Source organism: Corvus brachyrhynchos, unplaced genomic scaffold (assembly GCF_000691975.1).
Source record: "Corvus brachyrhynchos isolate BGI_N302 unplaced genomic scaffold, ASM69197v1 scaffold115, whole genome shotgun sequence".
Lineage (NCBI taxonomy): Eukaryota > Metazoa > Chordata > Aves > Passeriformes > Corvidae > Corvus > Corvus brachyrhynchos.
The window spans coordinates 263,324-275,358 of record NW_008239553.1 but is presented as its reverse complement, the minus strand read 5'-3'; the positions used below and the strand labels follow the sequence as shown (position 1 = coordinate 275,358).

The 12,035-nt window shown below is 42.7% G+C and overlaps 1 protein-coding gene across 4 annotated transcripts in view; it reads left to right on the top strand.

Moving 5' to 3' along the window:
- Positions 1-12,035, top strand: part of TSPAN4 (tetraspanin 4) — a 405,419-nt gene that overhangs the window by 216,669 nt on the left and 176,715 nt on the right. For 2 of the 4 annotated variants that reach the window (XM_008639353.2, XM_017741868.1), the window contains one exon: positions 701-780. The exons of 1 other annotated variant lie outside the window; for it this stretch is intronic. In XM_008639353.2, the coding sequence (XP_008637575.1) occupies positions 718-780 (63 nt within the window). In that variant the 5' untranslated portion in view covers positions 701-717. Of the gene's footprint in view, positions 1-174; positions 781-12,035 lie in introns of those variants that run through there. One more of the 4 variants, XM_008639352.2, reaches the window with a different exon arrangement.

Genomic DNA, 12,035 nt, shown 5'->3' with positions numbered 1-12,035 from the left:
CCCCTGCCGCGGGTCTCGGGCAGCGGCACTCTCTTGTCTGTGTGTGGCATGTGGAGCCGGGGTTTTATATGGCATTTGCGAGCCGAGCGAGGCCACGGTTCCTTTTTTTAAAATTCTTTGCTCTGGGTACAGTACATCTCTCTCTGATTTTTCCTTCCCTGATAGCGGGGTGGGCCGGGAGGGACGATCGTGACAGTGACGGGAATGTTTACTTGTGCAGAAGTCTTTCTCATGTGGAAGCACGCTGCTCCCTAACTCCTGGCTAAGCAGACTTCAGTTCACCAACTTTGCTGCCGCACAGCACGCGTAACTCCTTGGCAGGATGGCAGACAAAAGAACAGCTGGTGCAAAGCAATAGGGGATTCCTAGCGAGGAGGAGGAAGGAGGATCACCAGCCTTTCGCCCGACGGCTGTCAGAGCACCAGAAACGGGACAGCTGAAGCCACCATGCGCAGGTCCAGCACCGATGAGTCGACCTATCACAGGAGCCCTTCCCTGGACAGCAAGGATTACAGTTTCCCAAATGGCGCCTTCCGTCGCTACAGCAGCATGTATGGTGGCCAGTTTGGGGCTGCCAGCAACTCTTTTTTTGGATTTCATACCAACCCAGGCCCGAAGGCCACCAAGGCTAAGTACACGACCCCCAAGGGAAACAAGTACGTTGTCTTTTACCTGGATCTCTCATTTATTTTTCTCCTAGAACTGAAGAGGTGCAGCATGGCTCACAACTGCCTGCAGTGTATCAAGTACCTAATGTTTGTTTTCAACCTTCTCTTCTGGGTGAGTACATGTTTGGAACCGCGAGACGGTTGCGTTTGTGTCTGTTTACTAAGACGGAAGGTGAACTTGTTGCTGCTTTTAAACTTAGGAGTTGAACAAAGTGGTGCCTAGGCTACTGTTTCTGTGGCCTCATTAATTGTGTAGATAACCTACTGAGGGTTTTTTTCATCCTCTCATTTCCTGGCCCTCAACTGTGTTTCAAAACTGGTACAGGATGAAAGGGTGTATTTATAGAGGTCAGTTGCATGAATGCCTTCATCACTTTGTTCCAGTGAGAGCTGTACACTCTTTTTCGTGCCCTGATCTTTTATTCTTATGTGTGTTTGCCTCAAAAGTTATGCATAGTCCTAGAGAAATCAGTGGGGCCATTTATGCTTGTAAGTTGAGCACGTGCTTACATCCGTTGCTCCATTGCTGATGGCACACTTGGTACATCACAGCATTGAAGCCTGTGTGGGGAATCTCTAGGTAATCATTCTCTGTTACAGTCAGTGGTGGGTCCTGGCATTGCCATTCCCTGTTGAAGACGTGGGTGGAGAGAGAGCAGAGCACTCCTCTCTGCTTCTGGGGCTGCTACTCTGTGACAGGAGCTTATCAAATCACTACGAGGCATGCGTGTGTCATCATCCTTTTAATAAATGAGGTGGATCTCAGCAACAAGGGTGGCTGGGCACTTCACTCCCACGTAATGGAGTGTAGGTTGTAGCTGGAGACTAAAGAAGTGCAGTGCAGGGGGATCCAGTGCTGTTTGTCCTGTAAGAAAGGGAGCAGCATATTTGCTAGGGCAGGACGGGATTTCTAGTTCAAGTGTTTCTTGTCCAGAATCCTGCGTGGGAAGGTCTGTTGCAAGATCCTCAGGAGATGCCTTTAAATGGGTTTTTCTTCCCAAGTGGCTTATTAGCATGCTGAGGGAAATAAGGTGTATTACGGAGTGACACCCCTCCTGTCCTGGCACTTAAGGAGGGGCTGTGTGTTTGCAGCTGGGTGTTACTGTATCCGTGTTACTGGTGGTCTATGCTCTCGTGAGCTGTTGGAGGTGCTCGGGGGGCTGTGAGTGAGATGGAGAGAGCTGCTCTCCAGTGTGCGCTGCTGTACAGCGGTTCAAAGCCAGGCGTGCTGCAGTGCATCACAGAACACAAAGTGCAGGCAACTTCTGCTGACCCAAGTAATACCGGGGTGTGATAAACTAGTGCAGCTCCCCTGAACTGGCACAGCACTAACCAGGGCTGTGAAACACAAGGAGGGTGCTCTCTTTGCATCCTACGTAAAGCTGGTGAAAAGAGTGTTGGTAAGGCTGCATTCTGTCTTTCAAGGCTAACTGTGGTTGCTGCTGCTCCCCTAAAAATCATCTAATATTTATTGCAGCTTACTCCAGACCTTTCTGAAAAAGACAACTGCTATCTTTCATGCATTCTTGTGCGTCTCCTGACTGTCCCTGGTCGAGATTATGGATAGCACTGACAGTTAGTTGAAGTGTGTGCTAGAGAAAAGCAGTAGGATGCTGGCATTAATAGCTCTCTTCAGGACTGTGCACAGCACTGCCTCAAAGGATACAGGCAGTCTGGTTCCTCTTGCAGTGTTCATCTTCCACTGAAACATATCTGTGTGATAAGAAGAGGTACTGCTGCAGGTAATGTCTGTGTCTTTACAAAGGCAAGGTGTGTTTATTTACAGATGCACGGTTGCGCATAATATATATCTTTGGCATGCTTTTCACTAGGAAAGCCTTAATGCTCTGGGGGAGAAAGAAAGGTTTCTGTCTCCTCCCTGAAACCATCAGAGCTGCTCCAAGCTATGCTTGGAGGGAGAGAAAAGATGGGGGTCCCAAAAAGAGAATACCCATGTGGCAGCCAGGTTCTTGGTGAGCTGAAGCAGGGGAGTGGGTGGTGTCAAATGCTGCAGCACGATCTCTGTTTTGTTTCCCTTTCACATGCTACCTGCACAGCAGGAGTGATGGATGATGATCATGTCCAAATGAGGTTTGCACAGCATGTAGTTATAATAGATGCAGCTCTTCACCTTCTCACAGTGAAGAAAGTAACTAAAAAGAGATGATTTTTAAAGGTACTGGCTAGCCTCTCCTTAGTATAAGCAGAAAAAAATTGCCATTTCTAGTGATCAGAAATCGTAGAATGATTACAGGTTGATGATGCTGTTTTGTTTTTCATCTTGTTTTGAGTTATCTGTCATGTTTTACTTTGTGAAATTAAAGGAAAAGCATCTCTGCAAGAAGATAGGATTCTCTTTGCATACATGCTCACAGAAGTTTTGCTGGTTCCACCTTTCCACCCTTCTCTAGGTAGTTGGTTAGTAACAGATGATAGTTTAAGTAGAAAGAAGATTTTTTTTTCATGTTTTGAGAGCAGTCATTGCATTAAATTAATTAAATGTCTATTACAGCTTGTTCCTGCTTTTGATTGTTTTGAGAAAATGCTTTGATTTCCATCAGAAATCATATTTTCATCATCTTCTTCCTGTTCCTATTCATTAACTCCAGTACATTTTGTGCATCCCTACAGCCTATTTCCCAGTACTTTCAGCTATCTTTCCCATAGCGTGGCAGAAAACAGTCCTCAGCCCTGTGCAACTCCAGTGGGATTGGTGCTGCATTTCTGAGGAAAAGATCCTTTTCTTATAATACTGGTGAATTTATAGGAAGCAAATTCTCTGAGACCTTGATTTTAAATGTTCCTGGCAAGCTTTGTTGGATTAGGAACTGTGTTCATGCTGTAAAATGTTTAAAAGCTGTTGTATAACTGTGAAAACAGAGCAAATTTCTCCTCCCCTTTCCAATGGTTAAAGGGAACACAAAGCTCCTTCACAAGTGTCAGGCTGAAGTGCCTTGTCAGTGTTGATGCTGAATCAGTCCATTGGTACAGCAGACTAGCAGCTATTAATGTAAAGAAAAGAATTAGATATTCCTAGAATAGCTCATTTCTCCATGAGGAGTCCTGCACAAATTGCTCTTGGTGCATTTGCAACTGCTCTGGGGTATTAAGGTCCTGAAACATGGGCAAAACAATATTGGAGAGCAGCACTGCTTCTCTAATGGGAATTGCCATTCAGAGGCCATTTCCTGGAATAGTGCCAGATGCAGACGAGCCATCATTGTATCGCTGCACTCACTGGTTTGTAAGCTCCCAAAATAACTTTTGTCACCTGATACAGAATGCTTGCCTGGCTTCATTCATTTTTATGGACTTCGATTTTCACTTGTTGAATTGCTGAACCCTTGAGACTGAAGAGCACCTCAGAAGATCACAGAGCAGAATATTTTTCATAATGAAATATTTATATTTCTCTGTGATGTACCCAGGGAAGAACATTTGTTTTCCACATTCTGTCCTCCCGACATGGGTTTTCTTTACAGTCAGTAAAATGAACTTTTTTCTTTCTGTGCTTTTAATCCAAGGCTCTGGTGCCTTCTCTTTTTTTAAAAATTTTTTCTTGTTAAAAAAGGTGGGATGTATCCTAAAGGCTGAGAGAGTGCTGTAGAAAGAAAAATGTCATTCCCTTAATCCCCTTGACTTATGCAGCATCCCCACTTGCTTCAACTTTAGCTCCTAAACCTTTAAGACTCAAAAAAGAAAGCGCACTAGCTGTGCTTGTGTTTCCAGTGGCTTGTGCTTTCCTTAGATCCTGTGCTAGGGAAAACTACCTAGAGAGTTAGCAATTTGCCCTTCAATTAACTGAGTAGCTATAGCTGACTCTTCAGGTAAAGCTTTAACCAACAGAGAAATTCAAAAGCAAAATGCTGTTGTTAGAAATCTAGTTATAAAGAGGAGATGGCAACAAAAAGAAAGGAGGCAAAGAAGTTTATTATTGATCAGACTTACCATTAGTTATTTCTATGCATGTGTCTTCTTTCCATTGTTAAAACATATTACATTTGTATGCGCTACAAAGCAGTCAGAGCCTTCAAAAAGTTTTGATTTCCTTGGGTAGGCTCCCAAAGACCCAGCGAAATAATCTCTGGTCTCTTGAAAACTTGGGAGTTGCCATCTGCTGGACACACTATGGCTGAAATGAGCAGCTGGAGCTCTGCTTTTCACCTTTTTGAATGAAGAGATGAGGCAAGGCACTTTGCTTTCTTTTGCTGTTTGGTCCGTATTAAATTCCCAACTAATACAGCCCTGGGAATGCTTTATCTTGGTTTGTGAGACACAAAGTGCAAATCTGAAATGTATGAACACAGAGCCAAGGAAGTGGCAGGTAGCACTAGTGAATGCACCAGGATCTGTGTGGGAAAAAATACAAGAACCTGTTTAATCTCATTCTAGGGTCCAGCTCTGGGTTTCTTCCTCTGCTTTTGTTGCTGCCGGTGGTTTGTGGACCACCAGAGCTTTTGGGAAGCTCTGCACTAATGACTACTGCTGGCCTGGTGCACTGGTGATACTGCCAACATTACTTACATTTAATTAGAAGGAGAGGAAGTAATGAAAATGAGAAATCCCTCATTACTGGCATAATTTTACTTTCTTGCACTTCAGCAGCACAGGTTGTGTTGTAAGAACTGTGCAAATGTTTATAATATGTGGAAGACTGACTGCGCAGGACAGCTGGAGAAAGGAACAGCTTGATCTGAAAATGCACCATGGGGCACTGGATTGTATTTGAGTGATCCTGGCCAAATTTGGCCAGAGGGTAGAGGCAGAGGGGTGTCTCTTCATTTCACTGTACCTTGTTGGGCGACCATCTGACATTACTAGCTTGAAAAGAGCTGTTAGCTGGAAGGTGGAGAATTTTGTAAGAGAAGTAGCTGATTTTCTTGAAGTGCATTCCTTGTCCTTCATCTGCATCCTCCATCAGTCAGCTGAATGAGACTGATGGTTAGAACAGCCAGAAGCTCTATAGATTGTTAGTGGCTGAGGGCAGCAATCATTTTGTGGTTACACTTGGCTTCAGTTTAAAGTTAGTGGAAAAAAAATTACCAATAGAGCAGTAAGCCATTTTAAAAGCAGGGCCCCCATTTCATCATTGTTGTGTGCACATGTTCTCCTCTGATGGGCAAGGGCTGCAGCTCATCCCATGGAGCTGAGCTTACCAGTTGCAGCTGCTGGGTGCTCTTCTGCACACCTCAGTCACATCCCCACCAGCTGGGTGCTCTCTGAGAAGAAAGTTTGATTGGAAGTAAGACAGTCTGTGTGTTTGCAAGTGTGTAAGAGGTGGATAGTGACAAACAAAAGCTTGTTTAATCAGCAAAGCAGACTTTGCTTCTGTGTAATTAAAACATGGGAAGCTTACCCCAGAATGTAGTTTTCTCTAGCTGCCTCTGAGTTTCTGATTCTCCCTTGTTACTTGCCCCTTCCAGAAACTGCTCAGTATGATTGACACCTTGTCTTTCCGAGGGTTCTCTGAGGATGCATTTTTGAGGAGCATTGCCTTTAAAGAAAGGAGACTCATTTGATGTGGGAATTACAGACTTCAAGAAAATGGCATTTCTGTGAGAAGCAGAGCTATTGAGGGCTGATCTCAAGTGTGAGAGAGAGATGATTATATTTCCTGATGTCTGATTTGTATGGGCACCAATTAGAGGCTTTTCCATAGTGGCACCATTCATACAGTCCCTTTGCTGTGTGGATCCTGATGTCTAATAGGGACTGAGGGTCATGCTGGGGTCATATCTCCTGGTGAAGGCACTGCTGAGGGCTACAATTGCTATCTAAATGCATACCTCCTGAAAACTTTTTGGAAGTTAATGACTTCAGAAGAATGCCTATCTGTCAGATCAGGCTAACAGTGGGAAATGGGCTCACAAGTTATTCATAGGATACTCAGCCAACACAATTCTTTTTCATAATCTTCTTTTTTCCTTAGAAAACCAGGTTCAGAAGGCTGCTAATAGAGCAAAAAAATTACCTTAAAGTTGACCATATAATAGATACCATTTTCAGATTGCTTACTGTGAGCCAGTTCCTGCTTCTGTTGCTCATGACAAGAGCAGTTTCATAGCAATTGGGTGTGTTTGCTGTCATATTGATAAGCAGTGAGTAGACCCATGGGATATGGCTATGCTGCAGGTGTGGACAAACTGGCCTTTATAAAGCGGTGAGTCAGAAGGCTGCAAACATAATTCCCTTTTCTGGACAGTGATAGATACTAAATGTATTGCAGCCAATACTTTGACCTACACAGAGGAAGAAAAAAGGCAGGTGAGATAATTTTCTCATTATTCCTCTTCCTTCTTTTCTTGGCTTGAAGACTTTTGAAGGCTAGCCAGTGCTTCTTACACAGGACTTCTCATCACTGGGGCCATGATCAAAACTGGAATAACTGCTACAACATATGCTTATTCTGCCCATGTGTTACATCCCTTTCATGCCCTTTGGGTCTTTATTTTAGAAGAAGAAAAATCCCCTGACCTTTTGGCCAGGGGATTATTTGCAACTCTGTGTCCACAGAATATATAGTAGGATAAAATCCCAGTCTCAGTTTGTCTCCAGTCACTATTGTTTAAATCATGATAGCTGTTATTATTACAGTACGATTTATTTATTTAGAACCAAACTTTTGGCTAAGGTTGCAAATCTGTACAAGTTTGAATAATATACAGTATGTCCATAAAATGTATAAAGACACTTCTCTCTGATATTTGTGGTGTAAAGTAAACACTGCAGGGTTAGAAATGAAATGTGGCATTGGGTGGAATGAATTCTACATATTCATGAAGATTGGAGACAGTAAATTGTATTCTTAGCATTGTCCTGTAATTGTTTCTCTGGGAAATGTTAAGCCATCATAAGATGCAACAGAAGTAAATGAAATTGAAATTGCAGCCTGTAATTACACTGTCCTACTGAAACACATCTTAAGTCTGTCTTCTTTATAAAAAACCAACACCCTCCAAAAAACCCTCCTCGCCTGTGTCAAGTGTGAATGCATGCAGAGCCTTGTAACATGAGTTTCAGCTGAGACTTCTTCTAAAGATGCCATGCATTTGAAATAGTGGTTTGAATGAGCCACAGGGTTTGATGTACAGTGACAAAGGACCAGAATGACTCAATCTTTTAAGTTTGTGTACACAGACCTTCAAAACTTTTGGGTATTTGTTTTGTTGAGTTTTTTGGTTGGTTGGTTGTGGTTTTTTCCCCCCCTGCTTGCTTTTCCAGACTCCTCACAGAGCCCTTTTTTGTTCTCAGGCACTTTAAATAGAGTGCAGCTTCTGCAGGTATTGGTCTGTGCTGTCTTAATGTTGGAGTCTCTCTGAGCTGTATGGTATTGAGTGAGTCACACACGCTCAGACACACACACAGTTACACAATGCTGTGGCAGAATCTGATGGTGGCTCCAACTTGTTCTACACTTTCTCCTTCCTTCTTCAATTGCCAGTTGTTTTGTCCTTGCTGTCTTACATGCTATTTAGAAGGGTGAGTGTGGGAACCCAGAATGCAGAGAAATGTTATATTCTCAGTAAATGCATTCATTCACTACTCTACGAGTGCCACAACCAAGTTCCTTTTTGTGCTGCTGTGCTTGGAAAGGCTCAATGGCTTCCTCCATAGGAGGCAGTCCTGGGCTTCAGAAGTTCTAAGGGTTTTTCCCCTCCCATGCTGTGCTCTCCCATTAGTGGTACTTGCAATTTCCAGTCTTGTCGCAGTTCCTATGACAAGCTGGAAGGCACTTGTAATAGTGGCAAGGCTGAAGTCTCCTTGGCAAGCCCCATACGTGAGTGTGTTTGGTTTTGTTGAACATTGGGATTTTTCTCTAGGTCATCTTGCTATAGAGCATTTCTGTGACATTGCTGACACTCTTTACTCCCTCAGTATTCACCACTGGCTGTTTTGAAGGTATATACTGGGGGAGATGGACTTATGGCTCTTCTATAAAACATAAAACAGCTCCAGTTTGTTGTGAATTGCTGAAGCATTCAAATAATTTTTTAATATCCTCCTTTCCCCTGGTAGAAGCTAGAACTTTAGATGTGGTTATTCGTGGCCATTTTATTACATTATTTTTGTCCTAAAGTCCCCCAACAAATTAACCTTCAGTTCCATGGTATCCACCACATTGCTCCTGACAAGTTTGTAAATGTTTGTAAACAGACTGCCTTCACATTGACCAGTTGAACATTTGTACTCTTGTTTGTTTTGTAAGTGACATTCATCCAAGGTTGTAGGACAAATTGGTTATTTATGTCTCAATAAATCTTTTCACTAATTCATCTGTAGCAGCCTGGAAAGGAGCTGAGGGTGACATGTTTAATACCATTTTCTTGAACAAAATAACTGGAACTCTGGATTAGAATAGAGTTCCACTGCCACTTGCAATCTGTTACAACTTCCAATCCTTGAAGGCCAGAGTTTTAACACATCTACCATCTGTTTTGTACTTATTAAATTAATGCAGAATACTTGGTAGTTTTAGAATGACTTTGTAAAATAAAATAAAGAACAGAGGAGTGGTCAAATATGTCCTATATATATATGCTGCCATTACGAAAGAATACACTGAAGCATCCTTGGACATGAAAAAGCAGACATTATTTCATTGTTCATTCAGGACCTCCAACCACAAGACATTTTCACTTTTGCAGGGAACTAGTACTTTTCTGGTGTTTGCAAGCCCCAGAGCGTATAGTAATAAAAGTCTGGTGCGAAAAAGGAGAGACCTTGAGAGCTTTATGGCTGCTCTTTCAGTGCAAAGAAAACCAGGAACAATTTGAGTGTGCATGAGTCCATTCCTCACAGCCATATGTATTATAACCAGTAAGAGCTCATTTTCCAAGTTTTTGTGGTTCCCTGTCCTGTGTCAGTGGTGGGATTTAGTCTGTACTATGGAGAACATGTTAATTTTGTCTTGTGCTGCTTTAGTGCCCCTGCCCTCCTCTTCCTGGCAGATGTGCTGAGGGATCTCCATGTGCCTCTTGGGTGGTGTGTTAGAGCTCGCTGTCACAGCTGGAGCACACAGCTGCACTGCTTCTCTTCAGTCAGGGTTTTCCTGACTAGGGAAAGCTGAACTCAGAGGTAAACACGATCACAGTGGTTTTGGTAGCCGAACTGGGGAGTGTCTTTAACATTCCAGGCTAAGCTCTTTCATCCCTTTTCTGTGTCAGCATTATTACATTCTGAAAAGGGCTAATAACATGGCAGCAAAACAGTACGTGTTTCAGGGGGATCAGAGAGCAGACAGAATTACTGCTCCAGTGCCACAGGGAGGTCTCAGATTCAAGTCAGAGGCAAAGAAACAGTGTAGTAAGTTAGGATCTATTTGTTTGAATAAGCGTCACTGAAATCCTGTGTGTAATTTGTGACAACTTCAATTTTTATTATTTGGGTAAATTTGCAGGACCTGAAACATTTTTACCATACTCTCACCACTTGAGTGTTCTTGAATATGCTCTTGTGTGTTACTTACAACACTTATTCCTTCTCTCTCTCCAATTTCCCTTTGTATAAATAGGTTTTAGGTAGATAATTCTTGGAGAAAAATCGACTAAGAGTCACTGAGAAAAATGTCCTGTACCTAAGGAGAGCATGTGTCTCCACTTACGGTATTGGTTAAATTGTAATCCTGAAAAAACACGGACTGGGGAGTCCTATGTTTCTTTTTTCCACTGCTTACACTAAAGGGATGTTTCAATACTCCAGTAAAGCCTTAGATGAAATTCTTGCATTTTCTAAGTACTGAATTTCTTTCTGCCTTTATTTCACAGCAAATACTCAGTAGGATTTCAAGATGAAGGCACCAGTCTTTTGTCAAACACAGCTTTTGTTTTCCTTTGATTTCTTGGCTAGTGGTACCTTCCTCTGACTTCCACTTGCTCTACCCAGAAGTTATTATTTTGAGGCTGGACCTTGGAAATACTTCATGCTTTGTCACTGCAGTTGAAATTTCTCTCTCCAGAGTAATATCCAACCCATTCAGTTCCCAGCTTAGTATTTTTAGCACAAGCTGCTGACAGTTACATGTCAGCTTCACTGCGATAGCAGTGTGGATTTCCCTGTGCATGTGCAGAGGGAGTGCTCCCTCTGCAACCAAATCCATTTTAGTAACTCCATAATTCTGATGTGAAATCATGAAAACAGCAGAAGGCTCTTCATTTTATATCTCACCCCTACTAGCTGGAGGAGTATATATGTCTGTCTATATGAAGTACTTTATTGTCCCCTGGGCTTGGCACTTGTGCCCTGTGTTCTGTGGGCTCCAAATGTAACTGCCCAGCTAAGAAGTACAAAGTTCTCCGGCACATTCTTCTTCAGCTGGTTGTGCTTTCTTATGTCACTCTATATCTTTCTGAAAGAATATGATTGTAATTCCTTGAGATTTTTACAACTTCTGTATATGTTGCCTTTTTTTACATTTCCTACAGGGTTTACCTTTGACCCAAGGTTCATTTGCATTATGAAATTGATTGTGACACTGCAAGCACACCCTGACATTGTTCTGTTCACGGCATGCTTTTGTTCAGGAAACATTGAAGTGATGATATTGCAGCTCCCTGGCACAGATATAGCATGAAAAGTTACTAAGCATAAGAAAGAAAATGCAGGTTGAAAGCAATAAGGGGTGTCATACTGTACACCATTTGGTGCAGCATGTGCTCTTGTCCTCATCACGTGGCTGGGCAGCTGCACAAATGCTCCATATTGGTGGTGAGATCTGAGCCAGACCTTGATGCTTCAGAGTCACATTTGATGCCGTCAGTACCTGGTTTTGCATTGCTTCCCTTTGCTTATTGCTTGTGAGTTAATCCCCTTTGTGCATCATCTTGTTTGTCATAACTGGCAATGCTTTGTTAATTTTTTTATTTCAGCCATGTGTTGAGCTTTGGGAATCTTTTCTCTTCTTTTATTATGTCTGTGAAAGTGGAAAGGCTCTGTGGCCACACAGTGTCAGTGGGCTGGGAGCTCTGTATGATTCACATAGTCTTGGCACATGCTTTGCTGTCTGCTGGTGTAACAGGAGCTGTTAGGTAGCACAGCAAGTTACAGGTGTAAGTTCCCACTATGCTCAGTAGAGCAGCCATCTTTTTCTCATCACAGATGTCATTAGCTGTTATGAACTGTTTCAGTTGCTCAAGAGGTGTCAGATCTGCTGGTTTACCAAACAGGTCCTTTTTCCCCAAATAGCAGTCCAGTTTAACCTGTATTCTGACTATGTGTCAGGTTGCTCACAGATCCAGTGCTGCACATAGTAGTTTTAGTTTGATTTTTGATTTTGTCTCTGCAGCTTCACCTGCTTTGTTATGTTCCTGAATTAGGCTCTTGCCCCTATTGCCAAATGCTTTGTCCTTTCTTTCTAAACAGTATGGGTGA